The sequence below is a fragment of the Pseudochaenichthys georgianus genome, chromosome 19, assembly GCF_902827115.2.
Source record: "Pseudochaenichthys georgianus chromosome 19, fPseGeo1.2, whole genome shotgun sequence".
NCBI lineage: Eukaryota > Metazoa > Chordata > Actinopteri > Perciformes > Channichthyidae > Pseudochaenichthys > Pseudochaenichthys georgianus.
In genome coordinates, this window is record NC_047521.1 from 21,621,937 (window position 1) to 21,642,058 (window position 20,122).

Consider the following 20,122-nt stretch of genomic DNA (forward strand, 5'->3'; position numbering starts at 1 on the left):
TACACACTGAGGCCTGCACACATCCTCCGAGTCTTCGGGACGGCAGATTGGGTTACTGCAGATTCCTCTCTGCGGCCTCAAGGTATCCTCATTTAAAAACTCTCAGCAGTTGAGTCATCAGTGTGAGTTGGGAAGAGACCACCTTCCGTGGTGTGATGTCAAAATGATGGATGGGACAATAATACTAGCAGAAGAGCTATTGATAGCTCTCTTTCCTTAATGTTGACATGTCGATACCGCACACCCCGAGCCATGGACGTGTGAGTGTGACACACAGAGGCAGAACTACACACACACACACACACACACACACACACACACACACACACACACACACACACACACACACACACACACACACACACACACACACACACACACACACACACACACACACACACACACACACACACACACACACACACACACACACACATTGCACAAGGACATGCTGGTATAGCCATTAATATCTCTTCCGTTCCCACTCAGGCCCTGGTTCTTTGAAGTGGAGTGGCAGCTGAGCCCTGAGCGAGTGAGTGTGTGTGTGAGAGGATGTATACAATAACGCCAACACGCCGTCCTGACTTAAGATGAGTCGGCAGAGGGAAAGTAAACAGGCGGGGTTCCCCAAGAGGCTGTCGTTATAAACAGGGAGTGTGCTGAGAGGGGCTCAAGCTGTTTATTTTTACATGGGACCTCAGTGCCGTTTGAAGTGCCCTCAGTTGTCCCTCTCTTCCTTTTGACCTTCTTTTCCCATTTCCCCCCAAAACCTTGCCATAACCTCCCTCCCTCTCCCCACCTTTACACCCACCCACCCACCCTCTCTGGGGTTCTTGCCAGCAGCAGCTAATTATCAGTCGGTTGGTTTCTGTGCCCCTGTGTTTGGCCCACTGCTCTACCGCTGACTGTAGAGGTGTACGGGGGTGCAGTGTGTGACACAGAGCCTCAGTGCTGAGCTGAAGGGCATCAGCAGGGGGGGGCAGAACAGTGGGAGTCAGGTGTTTGTGTATGGAAACAGTAGATACTTCTTTACCTGTTCATAGCATATAACCGTACAACATACTCATAAATAAATAACAATTTGCAGTGGGGAAAAGTACTTCATTTACTTGTGTTTTGACTTGAGTGCTCGACTACATTTATGTGACAGTTTAAGCTACATTTTACAAAATAAAATGTACAAATTCACTTATGTGTATAATTATGGATAATAATAATAATAATAATAGCTTGGATTTATATAGCACCTTTCATGAGGCCCAAGGTCGCTTTACAAAGAAGAACAGGAGTAGAAACAAACATAGCAAAAACAAAAGGCAGTCAGACAAACAGTCAGACAAAACAACAAACCGATTAGAGGCCAAAGGCCTTGGCAAACAGATGGGACTTGAGGGCTAAAGCATCATGCCAGTATTTGTTTTATATAGCTACACCAGCTGCAACGTTGAAGTAATGCTCTACAAGTAAATGTATCAATTACAATCCATTTATAAAATATATATTATTCCTGATGGATCGTTCTGCATAATGAATCGTTTTGATACTGAACAAAAACGTAACTATGCACTTTAATAATGGCACTATATGCACTATTTAAAAGTTTGCACGATACATGTTCCACTTTGCATTATAATGTCACATGTTGTACTACTCCATCTATTGTGTTGTCGTCTGCCAGGTACAGTCATGGGTTATCGCTCTGCCTGAAAGAGTGGACTCAGATCAGGCTCTGATAATAATACTATTTGTGTTTGTAAGTACAGGTCCGTGCTCTGGCGAGGCCTAAACGTGGATCGAGTAATCCAGGAAGTGTTCAGTGACCCGCGTAAAGGCTTGTATCGTTTTAAACCAATGAGGTAATTGATGACATCCAAAGCCTCGTATGGGTTAAAGTTAAACCCATTCAAAAACACTATCATTGCGCCATTATTAGCATATCACAATATTGGCAGTATCATTATATTATTATACAATTATTGCACAAATAATCGATTTACACATATTGGATACTTTACTCACAAGAGTAAATTCAGTTATATTCTATATACACTGAACAAAAATATAAACGCAACACTTGTTTTTGCTCCCATTTTTCATGAGATGAACTCAAAGATCTAAAACATTTTCTATATACACAAAATAACCATTTCTCTCAAATATTGTTCACAAATCTGAACAAATCTGTGATAGTGAGCACTTTTCCTTTGCTGTGATAATCCATCCCACCTCACAGGTGTGGCATATCAAGATGCTGATTAGACAGCATGATTATTGCACTGGTGTGCCTTAGGCTGGCCACCATAAAAGGCCACTCTGAAACGTGCTTTTTTGCTTTATTGGGGGGTCTGGGGGGGTCCGAAATCATTACATTACATTACATTGCATTTAGCTGACGCTTTTATCCGAGCGACTTACAATAAGTACATTCGACCAGGAAGACACAACCTTGAAGAAAACAGAATCATATTAGTACATCAGGTTTCATAGAGCCAAGCATTTCAAGTGCTACTCAACTGGCTTCAGATAAGCCAGTCCTTTATTAGTATAAGTGCTTTGTTAATAGTTCTATCGCTCGAGGTGGAGTCGAAAGAGATGAGTTTTCAGTCTGCGCCGGAAGGTGTGTAAGCTATCTGCTGTCCTGATGTCAATGGGGAGCTCATTCCACCATTTTGGAGCCAGGATAGCAAACCCACGTGTTTTTGCTGATGGGAACTTGGGTCCCCCTCGCAGCGAGGGTGCAGCGAGTCGTTTGGTTGATGCAGAGCGGAGTGCACGTGCTGGGGTGTACGGTTTAACCATGTCCTGGATGTAGGAAGGGCCAGATCCATTCGCAGCATGGTAAGCAAGTACCAGTGTCTTGAAGTGGATTCTAGCAGTTACCGGAAGCCAGTGAAGGGAGCGGAGGAGCGGAGTGGTGTGGGAAAATGTAGGAAGGTTGAAGACCAGGCGAGCAGCTGCATTCTGGATGAGCTGCAGAGGTCGGATGGCACATGCAGGTAGACCAGCCAGGAGGGAGTTGCAGTAGTCTAGGCGTGAGGTGACGAGAGCCTGGACCAGAAGCTGCGTGCTTTCTGGGTCAGCTGGGGACGTATCCTCCTGATGTTGTAAAGCGTGTATCTGCAGCAGCGGGTTGTAGCAGCGATGTTTGCAGTGAAGGACAGGTTGTTATCCAGGATCACACCCAGATTCCTTGTCCGAAAACCAGTCAGTATCTGGTGTGAGGGGTAGGGTAGGGTAGGGTAGGGTAGGGTAGGGTTAGGGTTAGGGTTAGGGTAATGTTGTGAATGGAGTGGCCTATGGTGGTGGTGGGGTTATGGTATGGGCAGGCGTATGTTATGGACGACGAACACAGGCCACTCGATTCACAACATTACCCTAACCCTAACCCTAGGTTCAAACCCCACTGCAGTCAGCATGTCGTTGTGTCCCTGGGTAAGATATTATAAATGTTATGTTCATAAATGTTGTATGTGACGGGACTACGGATGGAAATTAGCTCAAAGCTAAAATCTGGCTCATTTACATTTGAAAGCATTATTTTGTTTAAAATGTTCATTAATGTGCATTGTCCCGGTTCAAATAAACGATAAAAAAACAGACACTTCACCCCAAATTGCTCCTAATTTAATTTCACTTCAAACCTTTATTTATACAGATAAATCCCATTGAGATCATTGATCTCTTTTTCAAGGGAGACCTGCTCAAGTAGTTCCTCCTGTGGGGATTGCCCACAGTATTTAATATGTAAGTCGCTTTGGATAAAAGCGTCTAACAAGTAATGTAATGTAATGTTGACCCTAACCCGTTTTTGAATGTCTATTTTTTTTAAATGTCTGACTCAATGTGTCGTTTAATTTCTGAAGTTGTACAATGGCTCTGAATTATGCTTTTATTTGATTTAATGTAGTGCAATGTCATGTATTATTTATTTATATATATTTTTTAAATATGTCTTTTTTTTACATGACCTTTCCCAAAGCAAAGAATCAGGTGCAACTAATAGCATTAATGATGGCTGCATTCCATGTAGGTGTTTTGTGTTGGTCAGTGCTCTGTTGTGAATGCTGGCTCAGTCGCAGGGCTTTCTGGGACAATTAAATGGAACAGGCCTTCATTAACGTTAACACCTGTGCTTCTCTTGCAAGGACAAGTCTAAATGCCTGCATTCACGAAACCGGCTTCTAAACTACGTTGCTAAATCTTAAATTATTGATAAGATTCTTGTTTTATAAGGTCTACAAAGATACAGAATGCGACGACTTCAACGTTACAGAAATTAGAGTTTATTATCTAAAATGTTCTGCTGGTGGATCTAGAAGCCTAGCTTTACACGTGCTTAGCCACAAGAGGGCGCCATTCCTCCACTATAGCCAGGTTTGTGGTTTCCCCCCGGGACAACAGTAAGCATCTCTCCTTGCGCCCAACAGCAGGGGCGCCAAACAGCAGGGGTGCCAAAAAATGAAGTAAGGAAAAAGCCGGAGGCTGACATTTTTCTCCAGGGTGTCCGCCGCAGGGAACCCAGCGCTGAGAGCCCCGGGCTTTGAGCAGATACACCACCGAGGCTTGTTTTGCAGACACAAATCAGCAGACTGATCCAAGTGCAACCACTCTAAAGGACCGAGGAGAGCTCCCCTCTTGGATCCCATCTGACAGCAAGTGAGTTGCCTGTTGTCTTGCTTTCTTTCATTCTGTCTTTTTAAAGCATTGTAATGTCTCCCATTTGTAATTAGAAAGATACTCCAACTAGATTAGTGTCTGGCTGGTGGAGCTCTTTTATTCCACAGAAATGCTTCAAAATTAGCACGTATGGGAAATGCGTGAACATGGACTGTCAGTGTAAATAGACATCGTAGTGTGTATAAGTGAAGCTCATAACTCACAGCAGAATGCTTCACTTTATTGTTTTATTACTGAACTCCTTGCAGTTGTGTTCAATTCCAAGAAACTCTGTTGGACCAAATTATAATAAGCCTGTAGTGATTGTTCCAGTTTCTCTATTTACTGGCCTACTTTCTCAAATGGCTCAGTTTGAACTCAAGCATTTTAATTAAAAACATAGAGTAAATGATAAAAGTGTGTCTCCAGAATCATTCCCACACACATTTCACAGAGTTACAAAATAAGGAACAGGGATCACTGGTAAAAAAGCAATTAAAAGGAATAATGAAGATTCATTATGAAGCTAATAGACTCTTGTAATACTGATAGGGGGGGGGGGGAAAGTAATTTTAGGGTCTGATTCACGTGAGAAAATCACAAGAAAGGGAGGAGATAAATGAGCATGCATCTAAGCCAAACAGGAGAATAAGTAGGCCTATAGCCTGTAGGCTTATATCGATAGCAGAGAATGTATGTTTCCTGGCATCACTACTGAAATTGCTCTAATTCTTTAGTTAGATTTACATGTAATTGATTTAAGCCTGTTTTGGATTAAGCTGGCACCACTTTTACCGTTTGGGTTTAAACCCATTAATTGGCAGTGTCTCCTTGATATGTTCCTGTCTTGTTGCTTCACTGGCATCGTCAGATTGTAGTATTGGCTTCTTCAGGTGTGTGTTCATGTAGGCGTTAAACTGCCATAGGATTGGGGTTAATGCGTATTATTTTAAATTGTCCGGTGGTTTGAATACGTATTTGAACGCTCTTTGTTTAGAGATGAATTACTGCAATAGAGGTTCCTGACCGTAGCTCGGTCCCGGGCTGGGCTGATCCCCCAGAGGATGGTGCAGTGGGCCAAATACAGGAGGAATGTTGATCAGCTTACAGGGGGCCGGGACGTGCTGGGATGTGATCGGACGATGCTCGAATAATGCTCGCCCGTTAGGAAGGCTGCACCTGCAAAAACACGGAGCAGCACGCACGCTTTTGCTATGACCTGGAATTATAAATGTGCTCGTGTGGACTGGTTTTTCAAATATGTTTCTACATGAATTTAGACAGTAGTTCTAATGCTCTGATGTTATTGGCTGAAACCATTTGAAAATGTATATCTATGCAAATATCATCCCATTTATGTTAATTCACCGCTTTGTGTATCCGTTTAAATATATTCATTACTATTGGCTGCAATTAAACACTGTCCAATGTGAACCGGTGACCTCTCCAGTGCGCTTTTATGCACGCTCTCCCCGGATAGCCTACATACAATTGAAAACTCTCATCATGGCAAACTACATTTAGCTGTTGCTATTTAACCTACACACTGAGAGAAGTATAAAGCCATGGGAATGCAGTTAATACGTTAATGTACTGCTGTCATGGCCGATGGCACATTTTCTGTGCCAAAACGAACCCCTCTCTCTCTCTCTCTCTCTCTCCACACACACTCGCACACACTACCCCATCTTCATGATGCAACAACGAGTCAATGCCATGATACATTTCATGTGATGCTTAATTATCGCGTATTAATAAGCCATCTAAACGTCAACCTTGTTGCTGCTTCGACGCACAGGCCTACGCTAATAAATCCAGCATGTGTTGGGCTCTTATTTGTGATTAATAAGTTATAGCATTCTGCATCTGCCTCTTGTTTTGTGAGCCCTGGAGCCCCTACTCTTTTCCAACAGGTTCAACGTTGTGTTCTCATTACGACCTCCATATGGCTGCCTGTGAACACAGCGAGCCATGGGGCATTTGGAGCTGGCAGCACAGTGAGAATCAGTCCGTAAAGCGGCGGAGGTATTTGTTGTAAAAGTGAGACCAGTTGTGTTGTTAGAGGTAAAATAATCCTGAAGCAAGTGGTCGCTTGGTCAAGTGTTTATGTTCGTGTGCACATTATTTTTTGGTTATAGTAAATTACACGCATCGCCAAATTGCAGGTAAAATGAAATTTAAGTTAACAAAACACAGAACACAGCGGGATTTCGGAATATTTAAACCCCTCACACACACACACACACACACACACACACACACACACACACACACACACACACACACACACACACACACACACCACACACACACACACACACACACACACACACACACACACACACACACACACACACACACACACACACACACACACACACACACACACACACACACACACACACACACACACACACACACACACACTGCATCTCTCTCCTCCCTCTCTCTCTCTCTCTCTCTCTCTCATACATGGTTGGGAAAATCTGGGTTTGATTTTAATGGGGAGTAGCCTACCACGGGCTAGCTTTACAACCTATGGATGTACTGGAGGGATTCCAGTCTGTTTGAGCTTCGGGCGCGGATGCAGCGGTCCTCTTCTCGTTGTCCCCTCACTTTTGACTGTGTTGCACGCGTCTCTCTTGTCCTTTTTCATTTTTTACTATGCGAGTGTGAGAAACACGAGACACTTTTTGCGTTTGGAGGGGACCTTTTCTGACGGAAGACAACCCAAAGGCTAATTGGTGCGGATTTCGGGGGACGTCCTTTTAAATTCAGACACGGCAACATTCACGACTTGACACCGGGGGTAAGTTTATAATTCTCGGTGTCTGTTTATCTGACATGCTGCCTGTGTGTGATGGGAACAGACTTTAATTGTACGCACCACTTGTTCTCTCAGAGAATAAGTGACTCGCAGCTCTTGTCATGACATGCTGTCCAGTCATTGCAATTTGTTTTAAATAAAGGCAATGCCTGTTATTACTTCATGAAAGGCTGAGGTAGTGTGCCTGAGGTGTGAGTGTCGCTGAATCAGCGGGGCGCGCTGCATCAGAGCTGCGGACCGCAGGTGTCTCCTCGGTTTACAACCAGCCCGTTTTAGCGAGGAAATCAGCCCGCGCCGGGGATTGAATACGAGGTACAAGAGGTGGACTATACGCAGCCATGAGCTTTAGTAGCGACTTGGATTCAGAGCCAAGTGCGGATGCCAAAGCAAGCAGCGCGCTCCTCGGTTCCCCTTCCTCAACACTGCCCTGGCCGAGGCTCGCAATGCGTTTGTCACTTCTAATATCTTCCCTTTTTGCTTTAACACCACCACTGGCATGTTAAAACACATTTCTAGATTCTGTAAAGCCACTTTTAAGAGAAAATCAGTTGTCTTTTAAGTTGTCTTATCTGGGGTTCATTGAGCATTATAGTGATGATGATGACAGTGAAGGTGTCAGAGGAAACCTCTCTAACTCTAACTCTACTCACAAGCAGCAACAAGCCTGGAAGTGAAAGCGAGAGTCCATACAGATTGCTTATCGTCCCTGCTTCAATAGACTTAAAGTATGCCCCTGTTCCACACTGAAACAGTGTCAGCCACTTGACCTACTTCTCACTCTCACCACAAATGACTGGAATCAGTCCACAAAGAGGGCCTCTGAATCCTCAGCGTGCACTGAGGTCAGAGGGAATGTGAAGTGTAAAACGCTTGAGTTTAATGCCTGTGGTGAAGAGATGTGATGTTTATCTCCAACGTGTCTAATGTTTCTCTGTTTTTGTCCATTTAATAATCTATATTTGATTGCATCACACCCTCTTTCCATCAATAACAAACTGAGGGAGGTAGAGCCAGGAGCAGCTGAGGGCACGTGACGTGGAAGCTAATCCAAGGCAACATAGTGCAGATTTGATTCACTCCTGGGAGTGTGTGTATGTGGTATTTATGGACCCCCGAGAAAAGCGTACGGATGGAGAAAGCTGCAGTAACATAAGTCGATCGTTTTCTTGTGCTTGGAAAAGCAGGATTCGTCAGAACTGTTGGCTCCGTCCACCTGAGCGAGTTAAGTCAACACATCAAATATGTTTTTCTCCTTTGGGTTTAAAATGGGGTGAACTGATCTTTCGTTCTGTCAGTCCTTCATGTTCAGTATTTGACTGAATGTAAACATCCATCTCATCTTTGAGTGTATCTTTTGTCTCTTTTAACAAATTACCTTGAGGCCCTTAATACAATTATCTCAACCATGACCTCGCGTATGAAGCTGTCAGTGAGATCAGAATGATCCTCTTTCATTGTTCAGCTGCTTCTCTGCAGCCACCATGTCAGGCTCTGGCACCAAGAATAAAACGCTCTTTAGTTTTCCTGAATGGCAGTTTAATATTTTGATTGGACTGCACTTGGAATTTCACATATAGAGATGTTATGTTCTTTCCTTCCTGGATCATTCCCACCCCAGATAGGTATCAACATTTAGATCTGCAGATGGATGTGGTGATAAAGTCAACTCTTTTCACACAGTCTCACACTCACACATTCGTTGTCTCCACTCCAGAGGTGAGAGTGCTGTCTTGCTGACTTAAGTGGCCGTGTGTTTTCTCTTTGAGTGACAAATTGGGTGTTACGTTTCCTGTTAAAATACCTGTCATTCGTCAGCGTGACACCCAAGATGTCTTTCACCGTGTGAAGAGCACCCAGCGGCAAAGATTCCCATGATTCATCCTGCCGCTCCCGCGCCCTGCTAGGCCAGCATGTGTCAACCGCACATTTCCTCCAGATGCACAAGGGATAAGAGTGTGTGAGGTCCGCAAGTGTGTCTGTGCCCACTTAGTACCTATCAGTATCTGTATCTGACTTGGAAGCACACAGTATACATCTTCTGGGTTATTGGCACTGTCAGACACGGTGATCTGATTTTTGTCAAAGGAACTCAATTGTTTTGTTTTTGCGGATGGGCCATGCTCAATTATGCTCATATTGTCAACATTAAGTTGGTGTTTCAGAGGGAAGAGCAAAGCATCTGTATACAGATAATATAGTTGGACCACTTTTTTGATAGTATGCTAACCTGCTAACGGAGAGTTTCCAACAGGAGTCGGTTGTTTTAACAAGTGCCCCACAAGGACAAATGTTCCTGACCAAGTCACAAAGACATCTTGCGGCCATAATAATTATCAGGCGAGCAAAGGAGGAACTGCATGCAGGGAGGCAGGTGGTCAATATCTGACATGGAAGACAGCTATTTAGTACTTTTTTAAAAAACTTATTTTATTTAGCACCACAATCATTTCTTAAACCCTTTTTAACATTGATAACAAAGCTCTCCTAACCTGCAGAGCGTTTTCTTTTAGGAGTCAGCTGAAGTCTCTTCATAAACGTTGATGGTGATTTGTTACAGTTACAGTAGACATGGTGTCGGCCTGCAAAAAGGGCTGTTGGGTCCGAAAACGCCTGTGTCATTAGAGGGCAATGATAAGATACGTATTTGTTGTTTGATTTGGAGGTAAAGACAAAAGACAGACATGGGGCTTCTTTCCGTTTTCACAGGGAGGCTGCTGACCCCTGACCTTTAGACAAACGGTGCGTTTTAAAGTTAAGATAGAATAATGGAAGAGAAACCAGGGAAGGAGGCAAAGGGAGTTTTCTGATGAGTCACCAGCTTTGGCATCCTTCAGTGTGTCTTCCTGTGAGAGCGAGGGCACGTATTGAGAATGAGAACTAGCGTACAGCATGTGTTTGTCCGTCAACAACGTGTGTGTTTAAGTGTAATGTACGCAACCGTGCGAGTATTCCAAGCACTTAATCAAATGATTTGTGGGTTTTTTTCCCCCTGCGAGTTCAAAGCGGGTCCTTGCTTTTGGCTGTGGGGTAGAGGTTGCTCTTGTGCAATGGAAAAAAAAGAGGCTATTTTCCTGTTAGGGGGGCTTTTGGGGAAAACCGCGGCTCTGCCTACCGCAGCCAGCCTTCAAAGGGCTTTGAAGGAGTGCTCACCTCTCCTTAAATCCTTCCCTGCCGCTAAACAAGCTACTTCCTCTCAGGAACACCTCACCTGCCGCTCCCCTTCCAACCTCACCGCTGCGGTCAGGGTTAAGCTCAGGTCCATGGGAAATGTTCAATCAAGGAGCCCTCAGTCCACCCACACACTCTAAAAACAGAACACTCAGCTTTTTTTTCCTTCAAATGTCTCTATCATCTCTGTAACGCTGCTGCAAGTTCTTCATCCAGAGACAAACAAGAGGAAGGAATCTGCCTCGGCCCAGCATCGCAGGGCGGAGGGTGTCATCCTTCTCTCGGCGCATCTTGACGGCACATGTAGAGGAAATATTTCATGTATTTGAAGGCAGATCATAGTTTGACTTGGAAGGCCGTAAATCTTTGAACTCTTGTCTCTTTTCTCACAAGTCCATAGCTCTGCCAGTTAAACATCCAAGACAGAGAACAGCTTTTTCCTTCCCTCAAGTTGACAGCTATATTTTTCATTTGAGAATTTATTCAGGACTGAAGCCTCGTTGGACATTTATACCACACTTTTAAACGTTACCCCTTCTTTGATGTTTTATTTTCAAAGCAATTATGCCCCTGGTTGCAGAACAACGTGGTATTTGTATTATCTTTTAATGACACCCAAATATAATGTTTTAATCCACACATTTGACCCAAAACAAATGGATAGTTGGATGCTTATGTTTAAAACTCAACTAGTATACTTTGTAGTGTCATCTAAATGTAACAAACGTGTTGTGTTCGGCGTATAGGAAAAACGGTAGCTATACATTTTAAAATCAAATGTTCAAAATACTATTTGAAGTTCAATCACTTAATCTTTGAACCGTGTATTGCTATTAATATTTACTTGAAATATTCTGACTTACTCTTGACTTTTTATTACCGAAAAACAAGTAAGTTACTCTAAGGTCATCTTAGCAGCATTTAAGCATAATATGTTGGGGTTGAATTCCATGTGAAAGTGAAACAAAGAGCCCTTATATTCTAGATATTTTTATTTGTGCGTGTCATGTTTCTCATAAATTAACCCCCACTAAACCCTGAGTCACTGTTACCCAGAGCTCTCTCCCTGCTCATGTCCTCTTTCCTCCCTAAGCCTCCCATTTTCTCACCAAAACCCCTGACCTCACAGAACACTTCATTATCAGAAAGGGTCCTATCAGCATTTTACTTTTACTTTTCAAATACCAACATGTATATGTGCGAATGAAGGCGGTAGCTGCGCACCGCTTCCCGTCTGTGTGAATTATCCCGACCCTCATATTCCACCTCTTGCTGTCTGTCTCCTCTCCTCCGGTTCGGTTCTGGATCAGGTTCTGTTGATCCAGAGAACCGCCGTGTGGGCTCGGCCACAGAAGCTGCTGCATTCCTCCGCTGGGCGTTCGGCCGTTTCTCCTGCAGTGTCTCTTTCTGCCAGACGCAGAGATGGAAAGGCAGAGATTATATCATGTATATGTTTTACGATGCTTTTTAGATACTCCTGCGTTGTGATTAGCCCTTGCACTCTAGAGCCTCGTATTTATTATCCTGGTAACAGAGAACTAGTTCAGGTACGGCCACAAGTTCAGGTGCCGCAGTTTGAAGTGATTCTGAAGGTTGCAGTAAGCGTAAAAACTCTGGTGATTTATCAGATGCAGCCTTCCAGAGACGCTCACACAGTCACACAGCGCCTGTGAGCAGACATAAGCAGACTTTTAAAATTTGTCAGTGATCCCTCTGCTAATGACGCTCTCAGCTGTGAGAGCTGACCCCCTCCTGCCCTCGGCTCTCCCTGCTCCTCCTCCCCTTCTCCTAAATCCCTAATGAATGCCAGCAAGGACCTCTGATCACCCTATACCCCCCCCCTCACACACACACACACACACACACACACACACACACACACACACACACACACACACACACACACACACACACACACACACACACACACACACACACACACACACACACACACACACACACACACACACACACACACACACACACACACACACACACACACACACACACACACACACACACATACCATGTATACATCACTTCAGGGGACATTACATTGACTTTCATGCATTTCCTGGAGACTTATCCTAACCTTAACCATAACCAACACATGCCTAACCCTAACCTTACCCTTACCCTTACCCTTAACCTTACCCTTACCCTAATCCTAAACCTAACCAAGTCTTCACCCTAAAATTAATTATTCCCCTCATGGGGACCTCCAATTTGTCCCCATAAGGGAAGCCAGTCCCCACACGTGACTATGTAAACAGATGTAGGTCCCCACAAGTATAGTAATGCTAGAACACACACACACACACACACACACACACACACACACACACACACACACACACACACACACACACACACACACACACACACACACACACACACACACACACACACACACACACACACACACACACACACACACACTTACAACAACAGTAGGATTGCCGTCACCACTGCGGAGACGCCCATCGCCAAGTGGAATATCTGACCCCTGTTACCTGAGGCCTGTCAGTCATGTTGTTTCATCTGGACATGTTTATTCACCAATTAAAATAGTGTGTGGGCGAGGATACAGATGGTGATGATGTGATTGGGGCTGACCAAATTATTCTATTTATCGATGTGGTCATTGACAGAGAATGAATCCCCAAAACGTTGACAATCTTACTTTGTTTTAAGTCATTTAGTAATTGTGGTAAAAAAAAACATGTTTCTTGAGTCAAAATGATTCATCTTTAATTAAAATGATCCGAAATGTGACCTGATAATAAAACCCATATGAGCGGATATGATGTTCCCGTGTAATGCATCAAAGACAAACTGAAAAAGTTGCGTTCAGGGGGATTTGTGACTGCTGGCGCTCTCACTGTGTTCTTTTATACGAATACAATGCATCTCTCCATGATGATAATGAGAATGGAGGTGGTCCTGTTGTTAGCCATTTAAAAAGTCCTCCATGGTTCTGAGCAGCCACTAATAACCCCACCAGGGATTACGGTACAGCAGGCTGGAGGACAGCAGGGCACCAGTTTGGGCCCCAGCTTGCTGTCAACCATGAGGCGACCCCATAGACCCCCATTCACTCCCAGTCTTAGTGGGGCCACCACGCCAACTCTGGAGCAGCGTGAACGGTTCCCACTTGGGATACAAAGTGGCTCAGCTGTCCCTCTCCTCTCCTCACCTCCCACTGCGCCCTCCCCTCTACACCCAAGCCAAATAAAGCCTCTCAGCGACTTCTGTTTTCCTAATCTGTGAACTCTGACAGAGGAGCCCACGCTTGAAAGAGAGACAACTCAACATGGGCTGATCTCCCGGTGACAGAGAGAAGCTGAAAAAACGTTGCTGAAACCACCGGACCACCCTGTCATCTTCCTGTTCCTGTGTCTCTTTCTCTCTCTATTCCTCACCCACCTCTAATTTCCCTTCCTTCTGCCGTCCATCATCTACCTTCTCTAATTGCGCTGTCTCACTTTGATTAAATCCCTTGAATACGTTCCAATAGCCAAATGGTAGCCTTTTTAGGTGAGACACGACTTCTTCTTATGCCGGGGGGCTTCCACTCTAAAAGTCCCATATGTGTTCATCCATTCACATACTGCGTCCATAACACTAATGGGCAAGTCTTCTAGAGTAACACCGCAGTAGCTTAGCCAAAGGGGGTTGTAGCGCGTCGGCACAAGTACATTTTCCTCGCCATTAATCCACGGAGGAATGCTGCGGTGATGAATTGGCTATACTGTTTGTATTTATCACCACACTCCCAGCAGCATTCACTTAGAGATGTCTGAGCTGCTGCAGGAACAGTTTGTCTTTTAGCTTGTCAGGACACTTGATGTGCTATAATGTGTGTATTCCATGTTATTGTGAATCAGGAAGCGTACAAAGCAAGGGAGATGGTTTGGGTCAGGAGACCGCTGTTAGTAGAGAGCAGTTGTGTTGCCTAAATGCAACTAACTTGTGTGCTTTGAAGACAACTTTTATGTTGAACCGATTATGAATGTTGTAGCGAGGGAAAATGGACATTCAAAGGTTAATGCGCAAAATATGAGGGAAAACGTTTTGTAACATCAGACTGTATAATAAGTTGCTTTTCACATATTATGCTGTTGCAGGTTTTTAGTATTAAAAGCACAGATTGAAAACGGATAGGTTGCTTCATCTCTGTGTTGCTTACTTGGTCGATTAACTCAACTAAAGGATAAGTCAACATCGCCAACTAAGAATTTATTTTGGCAAGAACGGCCGGAGAAGCTTATATCTTAGACAAGTTGACACAGGTTTGAATTCATGGATTCATTCTTGATTTATAAAAGCAACAGTCTGACATTTGACAAATAGGCTTATGAGCTTCTGTGCTGAAGCTAATAAGAAGATCCATACGTGTTTGTAAACCTAATATGAAGCTCCAACATGCAGCAGCACTTCAGTGTGGTATTCATTGTCTCCTTCAGAGAGAGGGGCCTGCAGCTGTTGCTACTTCAACCACATTTAATGAAAGACAATGTCTGCCCCCACTGAGGGAAGACCGTTGCTTGTTAAACACACTGTCAATGCTGAAAGCAAAGAATTGCTCTTGCTGAAACAGATTGTAAGTATCTAAAGGTCAGCCAGCTTCACCACTGTGACATCCTGGCAACGCTTCACGGATCCAGCGAGATGTTGTGGAACTGGCTCCGTGTTTATAGCAATGTGGAAGACGTGTGTAATAAAGAGCCGCTCTTTGCCAGAGCATAGTGTTGCTGCAGCGCCTCCGAGAAGCCCTAACACTTGCTGCGAGGCGAGCATCTATTTCAGAGGGCGTACAGAGTTGAATTAAACAGCCGTGTCACTGTTCTCTCTCTGTTTAACCTACGAGCTCATCTGCCAGACGCGCCTGACAGCACCAGACTCTGGGAGAATCTCCCAGCAGGCCCGGCGGCACACGGACCGCACCATATTTAGTCATCCGAAGTCCAGACACAGACCAACGCTGTCCTGCACCTTAATCTGCCTCCAGTCTCTTTCTCTCTCCATCTTTCCGCTTCTCGTTTTAAATGTCCTTCCTTTGACTCCCTCCCTCCATCTCTGTCACTTTCCCTCTCTCTCATACTGCTTCCATATCTGTCCTCGCTCGCCCCCGAGGCGTCATCTCTGCTTTATCACTGTCGCGTCCCTCGCTGTTTCTCTCCCCCTCTTTTGGCTCTTATCTACTGAAACTCTTCCGTGTGCCTGTGTGTCCTCTCTTTCAGTCTTAAGTCTGTACGCATGTTTCCTGCCTGCTGTTCATTAAACTTCCTCTCACTCCCTCAACAGCATACCCATCAAATACCGTCTGAATAATTCCCTCTTTCCATATATTTCCCTCACCTGTCATAACTCCTTCCCCCCGCTCCCTCACACCCCCCTTCTTCCCCTTCACAGCCTCCCCACTGTCTCTCTTCTCGGATGAACATGCTGCTGATGGAAGCTGGGCCCGGATGCTAATGAGTTGCTAATTCTATCAGCCGGCTCCCGTGCCCCCCCCCGGTGGGTGTCGGGCCCGCCAGCTTTACCGCGGCCAGCCTTTTGATGGAGTGCCTTGGCTGATGAAGTCCCGCCCGTGTGCCCACTTTAACCTCCTCGTCCTCAGACACATGTCATTGATCAATGGCCTGATCCGTCCTGGCAAAGCCCACGTACTCCAAGCCTTTATGAGTAGGCCCACTCCATGCACTCCATGATGAATATTGTAACAGCATAGCTCTTTTTTGTGTTCAAACTTCTTGGGCTACCTCAGCATTACAGGAAATGCACACTTATCCCTTTAGTTCAAAAATAACCTCCAGAAGTTTGCATTTTTCTTTTTGTATTACGTTCACATTTCTATCATTGCCATAAGAAACAGCTGTGCCTCCGCTATTTCGTCTCCAAAGTCTTATGCTCGGTATAATTCCCTCACACTATTTTCCCCTAACACCCTTGAGAAGCGGCCAAATGGCTGGGTTTAAGCACTTGAACACAGAAGACTGCTCCTATTTGCCAGGCCACTGGGCCCTTGTTTGAGGGGTTGCTAGCTTTGGACCCCTCACATAAGAAAAGAACGAAACTTTTGTTTTTCCGTCTCCCCCTAAACCGTCTGTCTGCCTTCCCCGCTTGACTGAAGTGGATACAGAGGCGGCCTTTTGTTCTACGGAGATGAAGAGCGATGCTGTAGTATAAGAGGGAGAGTGAGGGTAAGAGGAGGTGGGTGGGATTCATTGTCATTTAATAAATACCTCGCTCAGAGGGCTGGGGTGCCTTCTCACCCCCTCAGCTGTCTGTTTGGAAATGGGGCTCTTCTGGATTTGACGCCCAGGGAAGTAAAAAGGGGATTAAGGAAGGAAAGCCTCAGGCTATATATATATCTCTTTCTCTGTCCTTTTCTTTGCCAAACGGCTTTACCCCCCCCCCCCCCCCCCCCCCCCCCTCCTTCAATCTTTCTCTTTTTGGGACAGAGCGGCCCCTCGTCTAGCTGTGAGCGTATGAATGATGTCATCCAGGTATCTATCTTGACCCAGAGATTGTGAAAGGCTTGAATGGAGTCTCAGAGCCTCAGTATAATCCTAAGCAGCTATCACTTTTGGAGAATGTTCTGCTTCAGTGAATGGAGATAATGCGTCCTTCTCTCGGGTCAGCACCGTGTAACAATAGTACTGCAACGGTTGGTTTCCCATCAAATTCGTAAGAACTTGAAAAAGTAAAGCCATGTCTTCATATATAAAAATAGTTCCCTTTTTTTCAAAACATAACCCTGACGCAGAGCCATGCCCAGGGTCACACACGGTCCACTGCTTTGCAGAGTAGCCAGGGATTATGGGGTGGCTTCTGCCATGCTGCTGAAGCATGACCAGAAAGCTTTGGTCCACTTTTGACCTGAGTGGAAGTCCTGGATGAGAGGCCGGCATTACCATTCAGGATGCAGCGACTAATGTCTCTCTTTAAATGGTCAAACCCTTTCTCTTGGGCCCCATCCAACTGTCTTATCCTTTAACAGGCTTTTAGTCAATGGAAATATGCACTTGTACAGTACAAGTACAAGATACAATTTCATGTCCTTCCTAAGGATTAGACCAGCGTTACATTCTATTGGATATCCTATTATGGTAACAATATGTCCATGACATTGACCTTTCTGTTTGTTTCTTTTTCTTGCAGGAAGGCTCTGGTCAGCCTGAAGTGAAGGGTCACTGAGCTCAGACACTTCGCTTCCACTGACTCACAAGTATACACACCTAGGGGAAAAGTCACACACACACACACATCTGCACCACGACATCCACATTTACACTCACAGACTTTTGGGGTACACACCCGAAGACTCTGCATTAACGAACACACACACACACACACACACACACACACACACACACACACACACACACACACACACACACACACACACACACACACACACACACACACACACACACACACACACACACACACACACACACACACACACACACACACACACACACACACACACACACACACACACACACACACACACACACACACACACACACACACACACACACACACACACACACACACACACACACACACACACACACTCTCAGGCCCTCTGAGCAGGATGGGGGAACCCTGGAGGTGCCTGCTGGTCCTGATCCTCCTGACATGCTCAGCCTTCACCCACAGCGCCATCAACCCCTTCTCAGGGCAGCAGACCCCTCCGGACCCTTGCTACGACGACCAAGGCGCAGCCCGCCGCTGTATCCCCGAGTTCATCAACGCTGCCTTTGGCAAGGAGGTGATGGTGTCCAGCGTGTGCGGCCGGCCTGCATCCCGGTCCTGCAGCGTAGTGGAGCGGGGCGACGATCGGCCATCTGTGCGCTCGTGCCAAATCTGTGACGCCGCGGACCCTCGCCGTGCCCACCCAGCTTCCTACCTCACTGACCTCAACTCAGCGCACAACCTCACCTGCTGGCAGTCGGAGAATCTGAACACCTCGCCGCACAACGTGACTCTCACCCTTTCACTGGGTAAAAAGTTTGAGATCACCTACGTCAGCCTGCAGTTCTGTTCACCTCGACCCGAGTCCCTGGCCATTTACAAGAGCATGGACTACGGCAAGACCTGGATGCCCTACCAGTTCTACTCCTCGCAGTGCCGTCGCTTGTACAATCGGCCAAACAAAGCGTCCATTACCAAGCAGAACGAGCAGGAGGCTTTATGCACAGATGGCCACACCGACCTCTACCCGCTGTCTGGAGGACTCATCGCGTTCAGCACTCTGGACGGACGGCCCTCTGGCAAAGACTTTGACAACAGCCCCGTCCTCCAGGACTGGGTGACTGTCACCGACATCCGCGTGGTCTTCAGCCGGCCCCAGCTTCCCCGGGAGCAGGGACTGGGGGCTGCGAGCAACAGCGACGACCCCATGGCGGTGACATCGTCGCTGCCAACTTATTTCTATGCAGTGGGAGACTTCCAGGTGGGCGGGAGGTGTAAATGCAACGGACACGGCTCCCGCTGTCTGAAAGACAAGGAAGGGAAACCGGTGTGTGACTGCAAGCACAACACGGAGGGCCCTGAATGTGACCGCTGCAAGCCCTTTCACTACGACCGGCCGTGGCAGAGGGCCAATGCTCGCGAGGCCAATGAGTGTCTGGGTACGTTTTCCTCACCATTTGTCTTTCTTTATATGCTTTTCAACATGTTTCAGTTGTTCTGCTGTGCGACATACTGCAGAATACCTTTTGCCTGAAATCATTACAGATCATATATGAGAACTTACATTTAGTGAAAGAGGTGTTCTGGGAAGCATTTTTTTACATTAGATGTAAAATTACATTTTTTTTAAACAAATGAAATGCTGATTCTTAGTAATAGTAAACAAAGTGTTCAAAAAGGATGACGCTGGGCTGGATAGGTTAAACAAACAGGAATTTCACCAAACCAAGTCCTTTTTTAAATGTACGTCCTTAACTTAAAACGACACAACAACATTTAAAGCCAAACCATGACTAAACCTATCCAAAGAGTTTTATGGACAAACTACAGCAAACAAGTCATTTGATTGCGTTATGTGTTTGAGTGTGGAGACAGGGTTGTTCTTACAGGATATCATTTATCTGTGTTTAATTCAGTGGCCATTATAAAGTAGCATGGAAATGTAATGTGTTGAAACCCGCTCTTTCTACAGCTGCTCCATTTTTAGTTCAAAGCGTTTCTGAAAATTAGGACACTTTAAAAAAAATCCATGTTGTTCGGAGTGATGACCTTTTCACCACCCACTCAGGATATGACAGCAATGATTGAACTGTGATGACCTGTGTTTGACTGTCACAGCGGTAATTAAGAGAGCTGCCAGAGCATACTGGATAGGTTTGTGTTTGTGCAGGTGAGGAGTTCTGGTAGTGGTTGAACTTATAAATGTGGGCACCGTGTCCGATGAGCCTAACCTGTTCCTTGCATTTCCCATCAGTCCTCTCTGTG

At 45.4% G+C, this 20,122-nt stretch overlaps 1 protein-coding gene across 1 annotated transcript in view; it reads left to right on the plus strand.

The window, feature by feature from the left end:
- Nucleotides 1-18,200: 18,200 nt before the first annotated feature.
- The window catches only part of ntn2 (netrin 2), a 29,685-nt gene continuing 27,763 nt past the window's right edge, over nucleotides 18,201-20,122 (plus strand). The window contains exon 1 of the mRNA XM_034106710.2: nucleotides 18,201-19,296. Coding sequence (XP_033962601.1) covers nucleotides 18,258-19,296 — 1,039 coding nt within the window. The 5' untranslated portion in view covers nucleotides 18,201-18,257. The remainder of the gene's footprint in view (nucleotides 19,297-20,122) is intronic.